Raw genomic sequence first — 17975 nt, forward strand, 5'->3', positions numbered from 1 at the left:
GAAACTGGAGCCGAACAACCTCCATCTTTCGCACCGAGTCATCGGAAAAATGTTTGGAATCCAACAATCTACTGTTTCTCCAGGCCAAGGCATCACACTGGAGACACACCACATCTGTCAAATACAGAATAAAAAGTATTTAAATATTACATCCAAACTGCTGCACATTGGTCATTCCGCTTGTGTAATATTATGGTGTACATCGTTACTTACTTAGATGAATCTACAGCTGTTCTTAATAACGCTTTGAAAACGTGTACCAATCAACTAGTTGAGCAAAAGTTTGTTTCTTTGAAAAACTCGAACAGCTGGTACAATTTGGATCTTTTGCGTCTTAACAGGAAAAGGGACAAATGGTACAAAAAGTTTTGTAGATCTAATAATGACAATCATTGGACTAGGTACACAATCGCGCGTAATAAGTATTCACAATCGATAAAGAAAACTCGTTGTGAATATGTTCAAAGGAAGATTGATCAGCATCAAAACAACAGCAAAGAGTTATGGAAAATTTATTCATTTATTTTTTTTTCAAATTTATTTATTTAATCTTTATTAAAACCTAGTAATTGCAAACCGCGGTCCATAACTTTTAATGGCACATTAGAACAGTCAGAACAAGTAATTGCATCTAAGTTTAATGATTATTTCGTAGACAGTGTTTCATTGATTAATCAATCTATTGAATTGGTCGATGAACCTGACGAAATAAAACAGCCAGTTAATAGTAGTTGCAGATTTGAAGTTTTTCACCCAATTACATTAGATGAACTTAGAGTTATTTGTTTTTCATTAGGAAAATCGGCTGGAGTAGATAATGTTAATGCTAGAGTTATTCAAGATTGCTTTCATGTCATTGGCCACATCTTTCTGGACCTTATTAATGAATCATTGCAGAATGGACATGTGCCACAAATTTGGAAGGAATCCTTAGTGATTCCTATTCAAAAAGTTGCTGGAACGATTAAAGCCGAAGAGTTTCGTCCCATCAACATGTTGCACACATTAGAGAAAATTTTAGAACTTGTTGTTAAAGGCCAGCTGTTGGAGTATTTGAATAGCAACTCTTTGTTGATACCAGAACAATCGGGATATCGGGAAGGTCATTCTTGTGAAACTGCATTGAATTTGGTGTTAGCAAAGTGGAAAGACAACTTGGAGCGTAAAGATACGATTGTTGCTGTTTTTTTGGATCTGAAACGCGCTTTTGAAACAATTTCTAGGCCCTTACTGTTAAGTACAATCAAGCGCTTTGGAATTACGAGTACTGCATATAAATGGTTTGAAAGCTATTTGTCTGACAGAACTCAACGGACTGTTTTTAATGATTCTGTTTCCAGTCCCGTGGGGAACAACCTTGGAGTGCCCCAGGGAAGTGTATTAGGGCCCCTTTTATTTATTATGTATATTAATGACTTGCGACGTGTTTTACGGTTTTGCGACATTAACCTTTTTGCAGATGATACTGTGTTATTCATTGCAGCTAAGGATTTAGAAGTTGCCGTCTCACACTTGAATGAAGATTTGCAGTATCTAAGTAGATGGTTGAAGTGTAAGCAGTTAAAATTGAATACAAGTAAAACTAAATTTATGGTAATTTCGCGGAATCGATTAAATGAGAACGTCTCTGTTGTAATTGATGATGAGAATATTGATCGCGTTCAGGAGATTAAATATCTTGGCGTGATTATTGATGACAAACTTAAGTTCAACTCTCACATTGACAATGTCATCAAGAAAATTGCCAAGAAGTATGGAATTCTATGTCGATTGAAAAACGATTTAACTATTGCCAGTAAAATACAGCTATACAAATCAATCATCTCTCCTCATCTAGACTTTTGCCCATCCATTTTATTTCTGTCGAATGCAACACAAATATCGAGATTACAGCGCTTGCAGAATAAAATAATGCGTTTGATTTTGAGATGTAATAGATTCACTTCCTCAACTTTGATGTTAGACGCCTTACAATGGTTGTCGGTGAAGCAAAGAATTGTATATTTGACTATGGTGTTCATTTTTAAAGTAGTTAACGGTTTGCTGCCTCGATATTTGTGTGATCGAATTGAAAGAGGAAGTGACTATCATAGATATAATACTAGAAACGCGGATGAAATAAGAACACCACATTTCTTGACTTGTGCTTCACAGAATTCATTATTTTTTAAAGGAATAAATGTTTTCAATTCGATGCCTAGACACATTAAACGTTCAACAACATTAGCAGAATTTAAGAGACATTGCATTTCACACGTTAAAACTGTCTTTTGAACGGTTATCCAGTGATTTTTTTTTTTATGAATTGACAAATTATGTATCTTGACGAAGTTATTTTTAACGGATTACTTTGTATGGATAGCTGTTATAACGACTTTTTAATAATTATTGTAGCACTGCAAAAACTATTTTGTTCGCCACGATGGTGATGATGGATTTTTGATATATGATTTAATAGTAGTAGTAAAAAAATAGTAGTCTACAAAGGTTTGAGCCTCGCGCGCGTATTACGGATATAGAGGACTGAATTTAACATTTGATAAAAAAAAATGCAATTTTGAAGCTTATTTGGAAGATACCTTGAGTTAGTAGTAAGTTTTCTGGCAAATGTTGGGGGTTCGTGAGCATTCCTGACATTGCTGAAAATTATGATAGCATCAGATTGCGGGGTTACTAGTGTAATAGGATGCTTTGTTGATTGTTCATTAACTCTTGATTGCTTGTAATACTTATGAATATTTTAGGTGGACAAAAAGGCGAACTAAGAGGTGGACGCCTGAGCTTTTCAACATTTATATCGCTGTGAAGCAACTGTAAACTCTAGAGGGAATTTATATCTGTAACTGAAACCAGTTCGATTTTGTTTGCCAACCTGGTTAAAATGTCATATTTAATTATCTTAAAGATAAATCGTCCAGCTCAAACCTTTGTAGGGGTAAGAGGTGGGACCATCATCATCATCATCATCATCATCATCGTAACAAATCGTTTTTTTGTTCTTCCTTGATTTGTTTTCCGTCGATCTTATTTTCCGTGCTGAGTACCAATGCCCCCGGCACCGGGGAAGCAGCTCCCACTCCTGGACCCTACCTATCGATCCATCAACTCATAGATCGGGCACCAACGGCTTTACTTCCCTTCCGAAGACAAATCGTTTTGATGACTGTAATATTCTAGCAACGTTTACCAGTTATTGATATTCAATACATCATCATGTTATATTTGTTTGCTGTATCCACATTAAAGTTATCAGTGGTGATAGAAATGGCACTCATTAGTGATGTATTACCACGTTTGAAAACTTGTTTCCAGCAAAAGAAAAATCGCACTAAACAACCCTAATAAATTTGTTATGGTTATTTTGCTTAACGACGTGTTCGGGGTATCATCCAAACCATTTGTTGAAAAGTCTCCTTAATAAAGATATGAGAAAATAGTTCAATGATTTGAGTTATCATTTCCTTATGGTATTTTTTACAAGGGAAACAAAACAAAACCCTAATAAAAGTCTGAGCCTTTGTAAATATCTTGTATTTCACCGGCGCCGGTGGTGTGACTGCGTTACTGCTTTCTCACCCCAATGGGTCTGGGTTCAAGCCTAGCCGAGGTTAGTGGGATTGTTCTGAGGCATAAACATCTCTGGTCACGTCTTCCTTCGGAAGGAAAGTAAAGCCGTTGGTGCTGGCCCATGTGTGTTGACTTGGTGCGATATCCTACGCAGGTGTGGAAGCTGCCTTCATGTACATTCAATTGCCGTCAATGGATGGCAATCGATGTCCGTCGATGATTGGCACTAGATTGCGGAACAGAGACCGACGTTAAATAAAGGAAAAAGAAGGCTTTGTAGTTCTGCAAAATTCAATCAAAATCGACATCACTGACTTGCATATAGGGGAAATGACGGCTTCGGCATGACAGACTATTTTCGGCAACCCAAATTGAAACACTATTTTCACTGGATTTTCTTACGAAAACACTTCGCTGAATGCATGCAAACGATTCTTTATGCTTTCAGCTTCAATTTGACTATATTTTTACCACTGAGAAAAAGCAATCTAGCAGTGTTTTTTTGAAATGAAACACACGCACTACAAATTGTAGCTGATTTCGAGTTGCCGATAATAGAGCACCAGGAACGGTTGCCGAAGAAAAAATGGTTGCCGACAATACTCGCTCTCACTAGAGAAGATTGGAGCTTTGTAAAAGCGTTTCAAAACAGTTTTTGACAAAACAGTTAGAGCAGCTGGCAGCAGAAGATTATAAACAAACCAATACTGCATATGTGTGCGTCCCATATAGAAAAAGGCTATAGAAAGAAGGTCGCTGCTTAGGTTGCCGAGAATACGTAAATTCCCCTATATTTTGTTTTTATTCAACACAGCTGGTGTGTTGACAGATCGAGGGAAAAGCAACTAGTGAAAAAGTAGCATGAACGAGTGTAAACTCGACAATCAACTTCACTTTATTTAACCCCTCATTTTGGTAAGCTTCAATTCCTGAATTGCATAAACTCAACACTCAACCTTCACCATATGCATTGAAAGTAGAAATGCAAATAAGTGCTCCAGAAAGTCAACAAACCACGGAAACCAACGTCGACATAAAGTTGAGATTTGATTCGCTCGTAAACACATGACGAGACTAAAGACCCAGCGCGGAAATTATCGCAACTTTTCACTCGCGAGAGCTATTCATTAGCGATGTTGCTGCGTGGTGATTGCATGTACCTAGGTAACTACAGATATGCGATTGTTTACCGTACGCTGACGATCGGAATGAGGAAAGTAAAAACGGCGAAAGCATTCCACTTATTTATTTATCAAAGGTATATATGAACAGAACCATCAGCAAACAAAATACTTCTTGTAGTCACTTTCTTCGGCGAGAGGAGGTCCGTCGATGGAAGCATGCTCGTTCACTAGGGTGAGTCAAGTATATATGGCGGATCACAAAGCCAAATTGGATCGAATTTGGTTACTATCTGGATTTTAACTTTAAAGTTTGTATGGGAAAATGTATGCATTACCATAATTCATAAAATGTTCAATTTTGATCAGAGGTTGGAAAAACTATGCAGAACAACATTGTCGATGATTGTAAATCGAGTGGAATTCTGTGAAATAGTTATTATTTATTTACTTTAGGCCTAGTGTACCAAGTATGCGTGGACCACTTGGCCGAAAGTAAAAATTTAGAAACTGATGTCGAATCAATTTGCTATCTTCGACAAAGTTGTTCTGCATAATTTTCTCAATCCAAGTCCCAAGGTTGGTAAACATTCAGCAGTTGTTGAGAAATAGGGGCTTGGTAATTTGACTCACCCTAATGTTCACTTCTTACTAGACGTTTTTGTTCGGCCTTTGGATAAAGGCTACTGCTCTTCAAAACGATGCATTAATATTTATTGAACTACTCGGCGTAATTGTGCCAACGACCGTTAGATGATGATATGTAGCACAATAAAAGATTGTGCAGAATTAAAATTCGCACATTAATGCCACGCTGAGGAGCTCGAAAATGAAGAGCCACCGCATAATGTGTGGCACAGATTTGGAATTTGCAAGCGTTTGATTGAGATACCCTCCGGATGGGGTAAGCGATCGAGATCGGTGATTGGCGCAGTGTGGTGGCATTCAGAGAATTAATGAGCGGTTTTTCTTATTCTAAATAGGTTAAAATTCCGAGATTTTGGTTTCAACCTCTTCACTTTCGAAAAATCGGGGAAAATCAATCGAAAAAAAAGCACTTACCTTTAATACTGTGAAGAAAAGCACAAACGTCGCGACCAAAGATCGCGATCCTCTGCCCATGGTGATCGTTTGTGTGTGATAGTGAGTTTTTTGTTTTGTTTTTAGCACCGTTCGTGCTGATTCCTGTTGAGCTGGCTATTTCGGAGGGGTGGTGGTGGGTAACCGTTTGGTTTTGTTTTTCGATTTAGTATGAAATTTTGGCGATTTGTTTTGGTCTTGCTCGTTCTGCGGAAAGGATCAGGACGGGAAGCCGTCGATCGGCTTCAGGTAGGAAGGGGGGAAATCAATCCGATAGGGTTGTGCCGGATTCGCGCGGGGTGTGCTGAAATGAGAGGTAAATATAGAGATGATTGGTTAGATGTGGTTTTTTGGGAAGTGTTTGAAGAATCGAAAGAAAAAAATGTTTTCGAATTACATATATTTCGATATTTTAAGAGATGCTGAAATTTCAATAATGGATGTTAAGCTGTCATTAACTCGCATTTTTTGGCGCAACTGCACCGACGTACCTGCATAGCATAAACGAAACGACAAAAAATTAGATTTAAAGATGAACATCTAAGTTCTGCATAGTGTTGAGAAAATATCATAAAATCAAATCTCAGTCTCTCCGATAATCACGCTTGATTTTCGTCAAATATTAACAATCAAACATCACCTGATGATACTAAAAGTTGTGATACCGTTGCTCCTAATATCAAACTAACAAAACTCACCAGCTACGATTATTACCAAACTGTGGTGTATTTGAATTTCAAGATTTTTGCTTTACACCCGAATGCAACCCGAAACTTCCATCACTGATGGCAGCAGTAACTTCGTGTATGGCATGGGTGAAGAGTAAAGAGAGATAGAAAACTTGTCGATGTGCAACGGAATCAATTTTGCGTCGAGTCGTATGACAGCCTGAAAAATATAAGTTTTCAAATGATTATACCATCACTGGTCCTTTATAAATAAGGATAGAATTTACATGAGCCAGATGGCAACCCAAGTTACATTGCAGGTTTTATTGCGGTTTTATAGCATTATACAAGTCTAAATCATGGTCTACAGAACCCTCATAAAACCAAATTGTTACTTGATAATAAAGGCATTCGTCTTGGAATTTGGGTTATGCTGACCCGCCCTTGAACTAATATTTTGAAATAGACCATTCGATGTAAGCTAAATCCTAGACTAAAACTGTGTATTATAAATTCAAATCACTTTATATTATATCAAATTCAGACCCCTGATCAATGTTCAGAATAATCCGGAGAAGTTCTGAAAAATGTTCAAATTAAGTATCCTCAACATGGGTCTAATAAGCAGCCATCAATTTTGTTTTCAATCATATCTCAACAAATATTTAACCTACAGATGATATGGCACTGTTAACATACATGCTGATGTAAGCTTAGTATTTCGTTAACAATTGAACACTATAAGATAACTTACAATTTTCAATTAAAAAGAGCTTGAAATGTACTCCATTCCTCTCTTAAGTAAGTGATTCGTTTGCTAACTAAGTTGTGATGTATTATGATTGATATGCTTGATAAGCCAAATCGTCGAGTTAGGCCTAAATTACATACCTAAATCCCATTCAGCTTGAGAATCTAGAAAATCTCTCTTTTTGCAACTGAATGTGTGCTGCATGGCATAGGATAGAGAGTTTCTTTAACCTAAGCGACAATTTGGTCCTATCGGGCAGAAAACTTCAAATACCTATATCTATGATTTCCCCGTGAACATATCAATCACAATCGCATATTATGAATATTGACACTCCTCTTTTGAGAAGAAAGGCATTCTTCTTTCTATTTTCCTGCTGAATGAATGTTGTTTTGCTGTTCTGAAGTGGAGCCAAAAAGGGATTTGCATTTAATTTTGATGAAATCAATATCAACCATATCTGTACCGAAGAATTGAGAGCACGGTTTGCAAAATAACGGGAGTGAACGAGCTTGAATGTGTGCTAAATTGATGCTGTGGGCAAAGTCGGTGATACTCGTACAAACTGCGAAAAAGTCGGTTCCCTGAGACCGGCACATGTAAGCGGCCCTTTTGACATAAGAATCAGTTGAAAGAAACGAGAAATTCAATTCAGGCCTAAGTAGCACAATTCGGTGAAGAAAAGTTGCATCAACTTGTTTGTGACCAAAACAAGTCACATAGACGTTACTACAACCATTTTACGACAAGTTTACTGCTAGGGGGACGTTGTGGAATTAATTCTCAACCGAGGGTTTTGTCCAAGCGAGTGAATTTTATATTTCAGTTTCATTTCTGAAAATTCTTATAAATTAGCTAAGGACGAGACTGCGGACGTGTTCGTTATAGTAGTTTTAAAAATAGTTTAAGTTAAATAGCGTTCCACTATTTTTTGTTGCTTCTTTCGAAACACCTCGTAGATTAAGCGATGCGTTCCTTTTATAAAGATCGCGAATATCACGTGGTAGGTTATATGGGATCTTACAATAGTGCTTTGCATAAGGTTGGATTCTGGATGACCATTTTTTTTAAACGACCACCAAACAAAACATTTTATTAGTCAATCTCAACGAAAATTTAATGTTATTACAGTTGTTTATTGTGATGCAAGGGGCTCAGTGACCTAGTTGTGACCATTTTTCTTACTGAGCAGAAGATCGAGGATTGTACCTCAGGTCCCTTCACATTTACTGAGTTGTAAGGATCCGGAAATTCAGCACCAAACGAAACCAGATCTAATTTACCCTTCTGGAAAAAACGTCCTTCCGTCGATGCAGAGGTGCATTCGGTACGAAAAAGAAATAATGTTCACGCTGTGTTGGAACGTGTGCTCGATCCTGGAAATCATGGTTGGAGGTCATTTCCTTTGGGTGGTTTTTTTGCTGTAATTTTCTAGCTGACTTTTATATTTTAGGCAAACTGGATCGAACATTCCGTTCCGCAAATCAAATGTGTAGAGACAGCACTGACGTGACAGTCATCGGTCGGATTTATACAGTAATAACAACATCTTTACCGTTGGTTATAGTGATTTGTTAGAGCTCGATGGCCTTAGAACGGCCGTTTTTACCTTTTTGAGATTATTGCTTCGTATTGCAGAGTCGCTAGTATCGCATGGTATTTTTTACTCAGGTGAACACATCACTTCAATTCAGCGTATCATTTTAGATGATGTCCCAGTGATAAGTGCAGAGGATTTCTTGATTTCCAGCGCAGTGATTATCACGTCAAAATATTCCTACCCATTCTTTAATTGATTTGAATTTGGACGACACCAGCACTGTTATTGTCTATTGTAAAGTAGAGATCATTAAACATAGAGGATGAATGCTAGTTCTTAGTATCATCTGTTTGTTTTCTATCTAAGAAACCTTCATACATTCTGAACAAGTGACTTGGGTGCTCCTGAGAAAATTTAGTTTTTTAGCTCATTGATTTTAAGGACTTGTTAAAATACACATTTTTGTTACCACCCATTCACTGAAGTGGAAAATGGAAATTTAGCAAGACAATAAAGTGTGTGTGTCTTCTGTGAACCTTTTTAGCTTGAAAAGTTTCTTCTTGTGTTCATTTTTATAATTAAGATGCTCCTCAAATGGTTAATGAAAATAACTAACTTTTTAAATTTTGAAAATAAAGACACATGTTCTATGGCAAAGTTGTAGATGAAATGATTTCAAGCTACTTTGCTGAAGAAACATTTTTCTATCTCTTAACGTTCACTCAAATGATTCTGAAACGTCAAGAAATGGCATAAGAAAAACCAAAATAGCCTCGATTCACCGCACGAGTAGCAGTTTCAATATTATTACACTCTCTCGAAGAATATGATTTAGACTTGAAGAATGCTAAACCATTCAAGTATTAGAATGTTGATTTAGTAAACCTCATAAGTTGGCATACAAATACCAAAAAATTAGCTTTAAAAGTGTTAAAACAGCCTGAAATCAGAAACACTGTCACTGTTAAAGCTGTCCTTAGAAATGACAAACATATGAATAGCTCTATAAATAAATAATAAAACAAAACGAGATAAAAATAGAATTTTTAAAAACAATATCAGTCTAGATCGCAAAAAGGGGCATTCAAATTCCTAAATCCTATGAAAATATTGGTTATGCGAGGGAATCAAATGAAAAATTCTCAACCATCACCAAAAGGTCATAAACGTCATTCTGATTGAAGAATTATAAAAAAAATTAATTTGCTAGATTAAACTAAAAAAACATAACATTTCATATCTGAAGTTCTGCAACTCAACTATGGGCAGCCTGCAAGCCATTTGTGGTTTACGTTCCATATATTGAAAAACGTAGGTCTAGGAGAATCAGAGTGACTTTGTTTTATCAACTTAAAATTATATTCTAACATTGGATAATAGGGTGGTTCGAAATATCGATTTTGCTCAATCGATTCTAAGTCAGGTTCCGGATCATTATACACAACATCTTAAAACTATAGTCAAAGGTACAACACAATAAACACTTTATCTTCCGCTATCCAATAGGCATCCTCAATCAGAACGGCATCCGCTTCCAATGGTTTCATTGTATGGAAGTATCGCCATCGGGGGGCAGAGCGCTTTCATTGCAGCGATGGACGCAAAACGTAGTCAACACTCGCGCACTCATCTAAAAACGTTTGCTTTCCAAAGTTGACCGAAAGAACTGCTGATGAAGAACATTGAGGAGGACCACACAATGCAATGGTTGCTGCCGAGTAAACAGACCATCGCGTGACACACATCGAGAGTGGCCTACTTCTGTCGAAAGCCGAGTGAACAACTCTAAGAATTACTATGCGAAAAGTAAACTTTTAGTTCTTTCGTCATAATAGTTTAGAGGTCTCTAGCCTTCCATCATAACAATTTACGGGTAAGTTAGCTAATTTGACTTTCTTCAAATTTTCCCAGCTACAACTTTGCAGAAGACTACTTTTAGATTAAACGTTATTAATTGATTTTGAATCCTAAACTTTCTAATAATATCAATCAACTGGTTTCAGGGCAACACTGCTTCTTGCAGTATGACATAGTAGCCTGGATTTTGCTACTCCGCGCCAAGTACACCAATGTTGCCTGCTGGGTAGCTGATGAATCCTGCCACAAGGATATTATCTTCTTAATTACATAATAACTAATTATCCTGACGATCTGTGAAAAAGTAGTCTCCAGCAAAGTTGTAGCTGAAAAAATTCCTTTAAGCAAAGATAGCAAGCTTACTTGTCAATTGTTATAACAAAATGCTGGGGCTATGAGAACAAAAAGTTTACTTTTCCCCTAGTAATTCACATATAAACTTCAAAGGGGTCAATGCAGTATGAGATCACAACCAAATGGGCTTAAATGTTGGAAGAATGGTCAGGACCTGATTTAGAATCGATTGAGTTTGGTGCAGGAAAATTGATACTTTAAACCACCCTAATGGGGAATTGTATTTGATTCAAGTGGACATGTCCCGTTTGAGTTATGCCTGTTCGAGAAGGATCACTTTTTGCTCAGGGCATTTACTGAATAAAGGTATAATGATTTGAAAATAATGACGGTAGATCTTATAAGACGTGATCTGTATTAATTTAATACGAATCCTACACCTACAAGAGGAGAATTAAAATCTGTCTTGGCTGTAGGAATCGTAGGAAAAATTGTTGAATTGTATGAACGTTTATTAGATAAGATCGATGTTATTTAAAATAATGAGATATTATTAATGCAATGGAATAACTCTGAATTCTCGACTACTGCTTTAGCTGCATAAAATCATAAAAAGAGATTTGCATCATCCAAATCCTCCATCACATCCTTCTTCTTCCTGGGTTTTGACGCTCTTACAAATCCGCCGCCTACTAGCCTATGTGATACCCCCTTCCATGGATCACTAATTAAAAACAGCTCCATATTTTGTGTGATCTACCATTTCCTCCCCAGCAACCGAATCACGATTGCTTTAAATATCTCTGCACCGTCCATTTTCGGTATCCATTTGTCTGCAATCATCTCACCTTGGCACACCCCCACGCACACCGGTCTGAAATTTGATATCTCCGGCAATTATTGCCATTAATCTCTTCTCTTCTTTCATCAATCGATCGGTTCCGCGAGAATTTTCTTGGTCTTGATTGGCTTAAAAAATCGCATTTATTGCACCTGCCTGCGGCCATTTAACAGGCCAAATTCGAGACGAAGGCGAAGACGCACTTATGTACATCGACAGCTGTAACGGCCTAGCCTTATTTCGAATTTCTTCTCCTAAGCTGGCTATCGAGGTTGAATATTTTGTTTTGGAGCTGGAAAAAAAAAACCACGTGATAAGAAGAAATCCGAACCGAATCCAACCCCGGCAGAAATTTAACGGCATTATATCTCGGTAGCCTAATAAACAACTCGTTTTTTGTTCGTGGTTTACCGAATTACCAACCACCACTAGTGCCCGTAGGGAGAGCTATATGGTCTGCGTGGCCTTCAGCCACTTGTTGTCGTTAGGTAGGAAGGAACATATCTACTGGCTATTTGGTATTGTTGGTGTTACGCGAAACAACTGCCAAGAGAAAAACAAAATCAGGTTACGGCGTCGGCAAACGCGGCTTGATGATGGATGCAGGTGAAGAATTCGACTCAAAAGCGTAATCTGCGATGAATGGTTAAAAGGGGGGTTACCCTCGCGAGAAGTGCCGCGCACGTGATCAGGTGAAAATTGGGAAAAGCACATGTTTGGGTTGGATTTCACTAGGGCAGGAAGTTTTTCTCTGTTTGATGGGTAAAGTGCACATACTTCTGTAAATTTAGATCGTACGCTGTGTAATTAAATAATATTGAGCTGTGAAACACATTGCTATTTTGAAAGCTGCTTTGAGTTTTGATCTGTGTTTCCCGAGAATCTGATCCGATTTCGCGGGGAAGAGTTTATGTTTATTAAATAATTTTCACTGAAAAATAGAGCACAGCACGTGCGATTCTATTATCGGAAAATTACCTTCATGTTTTCTGAGGGAAGGCGGTAGAAACTTGAACATAAAAGTTGCGGAAAAAGACGAAAAAACATCCAAAGGAATCCGGAAAAGGCTAAACATATTTCCAGAGGAAGCCAGGTGAATCTTCCGGAATAGGTCGGAAAAAACTTCGTGGAAATTTGGATGACATTTCCAGGGGAAGCCATAGGAATCTCGAAAAAAAAAATGTCCTGTAGAATTCAGAACAAATAAATCAGGAAATTACTTCTGGTGGAAATCTGAAGAAAATTCCGATAAAAATCGAAAGAATCTTTCAGGGAAAATTGTAAAATTCTTCCGAGAGAAACTTCCGAGGTAAGTCATAAACCACATTCCGGTGGAAGCCAGAAAAACCTTATCGAAGAAACTTACTGGGGAAATGGGATAGAAACTTCTGGACGTGATTGCGAAGACAGTCGGAAGAGTCGTCTCCCGACTCACAGGTCATGTTTGTATTTGAAGCTGAATGGCAACACATTGTATTACTTAACTTTTTTTTTGCTTTATTATAGAGACTTTCAGCCTGTAGCTGGTTCGTCTCTTTGAAGGATTGGGGCTATTACTTTATTTAGTTACTTAAGATATCCTGAGCACCTTCAGTGGTGCAAAGGGCCAACGTGAAAGACTTCCATCCAGTTCAAATTCCTATCGACGTGCTTGATTTCCTTGTCGAGGCTCATTGAATTTTATTAGCTCAAAACTCAACCTGGAGAAAATATCTTATTAAATAGCATAACTGGTGACCTAAATATGATATTGACTAGGCTGACATAGAGATAAAATACCAAAAATAATACCTCAAAAAGGTTCCACGAGTAACGAACTAATTAATAATTTAGTTATTATAATAACTGACGGATAACAGACGCTTTTTTTTAATGCCAGAATTCCATAATTTGTTATTTAAAAGGTCTTCTAATACCAATCTAATAACTCTTTTAGATGTTATTGTCTAAAAACTGAAACATCCCATTTTGTTATTTTGAAATTTATTTGATGTTTTACAAAATATTTCGATAACTGAAAAATATCAAAATAAGGTTTCATACACCAAGCATACCAACATGAGGTATTAAACCAAATTAAGATATTTATATGTTATCGGTTAGTTTTCGGTACCTACTCGGGATCTACCTCCAAGATCTAGGAAAATTTTCTATGATTGAGATCTCGTAAACATCCTAAGCCCCAGAATCTCCAAAATTTGTGCAAGTAGAAACAAGAATACGGCAGACCAGATTCTGGACAAAAATCCAGCGTTTTAAAAATATTCAAGTTGCTCCCGAACGTTTGTCTGTTCCCTAGAATCTTGATACAGTCAACTCTCTCAAATTCGATATTGACGGGACCATGGAGGTAAGGCAGATAATTTTTAAGAATTGGTATGGAAAGAGTAGTTGAAGAAGTCTGGATTTCCATTGAGTTGGAGAAAGATCGACTAACGAAGGGTTGAAAATATGTGGGTTGGCTAGTTAATCTTATAAAAATGTCGTTTAGATCGTTTTGGATTTAGACCAGTTCCAGGACCAATCTTAATGAAAAATTTAGGACTCAAACTTCTACGATTTGCATGAAACTTTGCATAATTATGTGTTTTGGGCAATCATTCACTTTTTTGCAAAAAATCGGCCATTTGGGATCTTGTATTTTTTTTTTCCAGAAGGGCGTCTTAGACACATTTCATTAAATTGTAGCACTAAAACGTCACGTCTGACCGAAAGGACGTCTGAGCCAACGTTGTTTAGCAAAGTAAAGTAATTATGGGAAAAATATACGCGGTATTTTCAGTAATTTTGAGAAAAAATAAGCATATATTCAATATTTATAATTTATTTAATTTCGATCATAAACGACGTTTTCGTGCTACAATTTATTGAAAAATTACAAAGACATCATTTTGAAAAAAATGCAACATTTGAAATGGCCAAACTTTCGAAAAAACTGTGTTTTTTGCAAAGTTTTATACTAATCGGAGAAGGTCGAGTTTTTTCGATTAGTCATTTGGCGTGGAACTGTCCATTAGGATCTTTCTCATGTATCATTTATTGGGATTTAAAGTAATCATGTTTTGACCTGAGTCAGTAGCAATATAAATTTCTACAGTTCGTGACCGTGTATTTTCTTAAAGCTATATATAATTTCCGCATTCACAACCTTTCAGAAGCTTAAAATAATTATTTTTTCCTTAGTTCAGTTAACCAAGTCTGCAGTGCCAATCTTGAAAACATTTGTTCTCAAGAGTATTCAGCTAAAAAACCAGTTTCATAACTTTTAAGCCATATTCAGAATATCCATTTAAAACACAAGAAAAGTGGTCCCTGTTGATGCTAATAAGTATTAGTACATGACACTGCAGAAGTCTGTACATTGTAGACGAAATACGCGTATCTTCCAATGATAAGCAAATAAGGTAGTGGAATTCAATAGAAATTACTACTATCCTTCTCTCTCTCTTCATACAGGTATTCTACAAAGTGAATCCAAACACATAAAGCAACCAACGATGCAGACAAAACGGTTGCTATGACTACCATAACAAACTCGCTTTGTAACATAGCTCGATCGGAGTGGTAGAAGGATAATGATATATTGCTTGCCTGCTATGTTGCAATATACACGGATAAGGACATAGGGTAAACGCTCCTATAGTTGTGGTACGTTAGAAGTGTTAGGTTCCTATAGTTGTGCATGGAGACTCAATACACAACTATAGGAACCTAACGCTTCTAACGACCGCAACTATAGGAGCGTTTCCCCTAGCTTGATCTGAATCGAGAAAAGACATAACAAAAAAATTCTCATTAACGCATGTGTATCATCTTCGGCTTTACTTCGTGAAGCAGGTTGTCAACAATTTGCTCGTCTCCTTCTACCGCCCCGAGTGAGCTGTGTCGCACGGGCTGCTTGTCATGAAAAAAAGGAAGAAGATTATATCATTATTGTTTTCCACTTCTGACACAGCGTAATCATTCGGTTCGTTGATCGCTTGTCATTTTGTCATTTGGAGATATTTTTGATTCCATGATCAGGCCTCAAATTATTGTAATAGAAAAATTAACATTTTAATTTTTGCTCTCTAAATGATCTTTAAAAATGTTGTAGCTTCGATGATTTAAAGCTACTTTGAACAAGACATATTTTTTTTCTATCTCTTACCATTCTTATTTAGGAACCCGTTTTTTAATTATCTTAAAGTAGTCCTGAAAAATTCAGTTTTTTGCACAAACTTTTCCTATTTTCATCACCTTTAGAGGATTTTTAGGGCATATTGAAATACATTTTTGTCGAGAAAAGTAAGTAAAAAAAGTTATAATATATGAGATACCACCCGGTCACTGAAGTAGAAGAAGGAAATTTAGCAAATGTCATAATGCTATTGTCTTTAGTTTTAGAGGATTGGTGTCTTCTGGGATTTTTTTAAGCTTAAAAAGCTTCATCCTTTGGCTATTTTTTTAAAATAACAATGGTCCTCAAATTGTTGATATAGTACGTAAAGAATTAGAAAACCTGTTTCTTCGGCAAAGTAGCTTAACATCATCTCACCTACAACTTCTTATTTTCAGAATTAAAAAAGTTAGTTTATCTAGATGAATAATTTGAGAACCACCCTAATTTAAAAAAAACCGCCTAAAGAAGAAGCTGAACAGGTTCACAAAAGACACTAAAAGTCTGAAACTTAATACAAACGCACTAAAACTTTTATTTTGCTAAACTCCCATCCTGGGCCACTGTGCAATGATCTCAAGATACCGTACTGCACTGAATGCCGGACAGTAATTTTTTTTAAAATAGTACGTCTACTTTGCAAAATTATAACAAGACCAACAGTTAAAATGGCCTTAACTCCATTTTGTAAACAAACCTTGTAAGGCCATTTTCTCGCAAACCGAAGTCCGCAAAGGCAAACCAACATAATAAACAGGTAGGGGAAATTTTCCTCTACCCGATTGAGGTTTAGGTTTGCGAATGAAGATTTCGGTTCGCGAGAAAATGGCCTTACAAGGTTTGTTTACAAAATGGAGTTAAGGCCATTTCAATTGTTGGTCGTTATAATTCTGAACGATTTTGGTGGCTATTTTGAACATAGTAACGAAGACAACATATCAAGAAGACTGATCTCTCTTCCATTTTCTAAGACAACCGCTCTGACAGGCACAATTTCATATCAAAGATTACAACCTCAGAAGAAAGGTTTGTGTATTTGCTCGTATTTTTATGCGTTGCTTCCACCTTCACCCAAGTGCAGCGCTGCTGTATCTGTCACTTGGATAATGGAAAAGTTGCCAGTCTTCTTGATTTGATGTCTTCGATAGTAGTGAGTGATAATCAGCTTTTTAAAGTGTCCGGATTTGTGATATAAATGGCTGGATTTCGAGTCTTTACAGTACGGTGAGGGTCCGATATTGGGAAATCGAAATTTTTGTTAAATCATTTCAACTATTGCAAATCTGATCATCTGATTACGTCTAAAGCATTACAATTATCCGCAAAGTCTATATTAAATAGGATTTTCTAAGTGCTAAGTACAGCGTTTTTGTTTTGCAACACAACTGCTATCTATCTACACACAATTTATGTTGCCAATACTGATAAAATTGGTCACAATAGAGTGCTAAAATGGATTTGAAATAAGCCTTTTTTAAATAAGAATAAATCATGTTTGAATACTAAACAAAAAAAAAGGTTTTTTAGATTCTTTTTAAATTTTTGTGTTACCTAAAACAAATACCATGTTGCCAAAATCGAGACCGTGCCAAAATGAAGGTTTTTTCAACGTGTCTCATTTGAGTACAGCTAGTTACGTAATATAATTAACAAAGTGTAATTTCATCAAATTTTGCATCAATTTTCAACAACTATTTCTAATTTTTAGAAGATCCCACAGTGTCAGCAAATTAAAAACCTTGGAGACGTATTATCTTGCCAAAATCATAAAAAAATGAAAAGCAAATTCTGGAAATTCACATCCACGCAAGGTCGAAGTGAGTTAATAGTGGGACCTTTCAATTATATTTGGTTTCTAGCGATGGAGCCACACAACTGTATCAAAACTGAATACTTCATCTTTTCTCAATAGTGATGTAATAATAGACTTCCCAAGTAACACAAATTCATAGAATCATGTTGAATAAACTGCTATACAATCAACCTTATAAAGGTTATATGCACTGTTTTAAAACATGTGTGTTACTTGGGTTAGGCCAAGATCACGAGATATTCCATGTTGGAACCAATTAAGCCAAACCTGTATGCTACGTGAGC

General features: G+C 36.6%; 1 protein-coding gene across 1 annotated transcript in view; it reads right to left on the bottom strand.

Annotated features, from left to right (window-relative positions):
• Window positions 1-17975, bottom strand: part of dyl (dusky-like) — a 110722-nt gene that overhangs the window by 63104 nt on the left and 29643 nt on the right. The window contains exon 2 of the mRNA XM_065220652.1: window positions 5751-6072. Coding sequence (XP_065076724.1) covers window positions 5751-5810 — 60 coding nt within the window. The 5' untranslated portion in view covers window positions 5811-6072. The remainder of the gene's footprint in view (window positions 1-5750; window positions 6073-17975) is intronic.

This window comes from Ochlerotatus camptorhynchus, unplaced genomic scaffold, assembly GCF_037179485.1.
Source record: "Ochlerotatus camptorhynchus isolate MF236.1 unplaced genomic scaffold, CSIRO-AGI_Acam_v1.1 ptg000130l, whole genome shotgun sequence".
NCBI classification, from domain to species: domain Eukaryota; kingdom Metazoa; phylum Arthropoda; class Insecta; order Diptera; family Culicidae; genus Ochlerotatus; species Ochlerotatus camptorhynchus.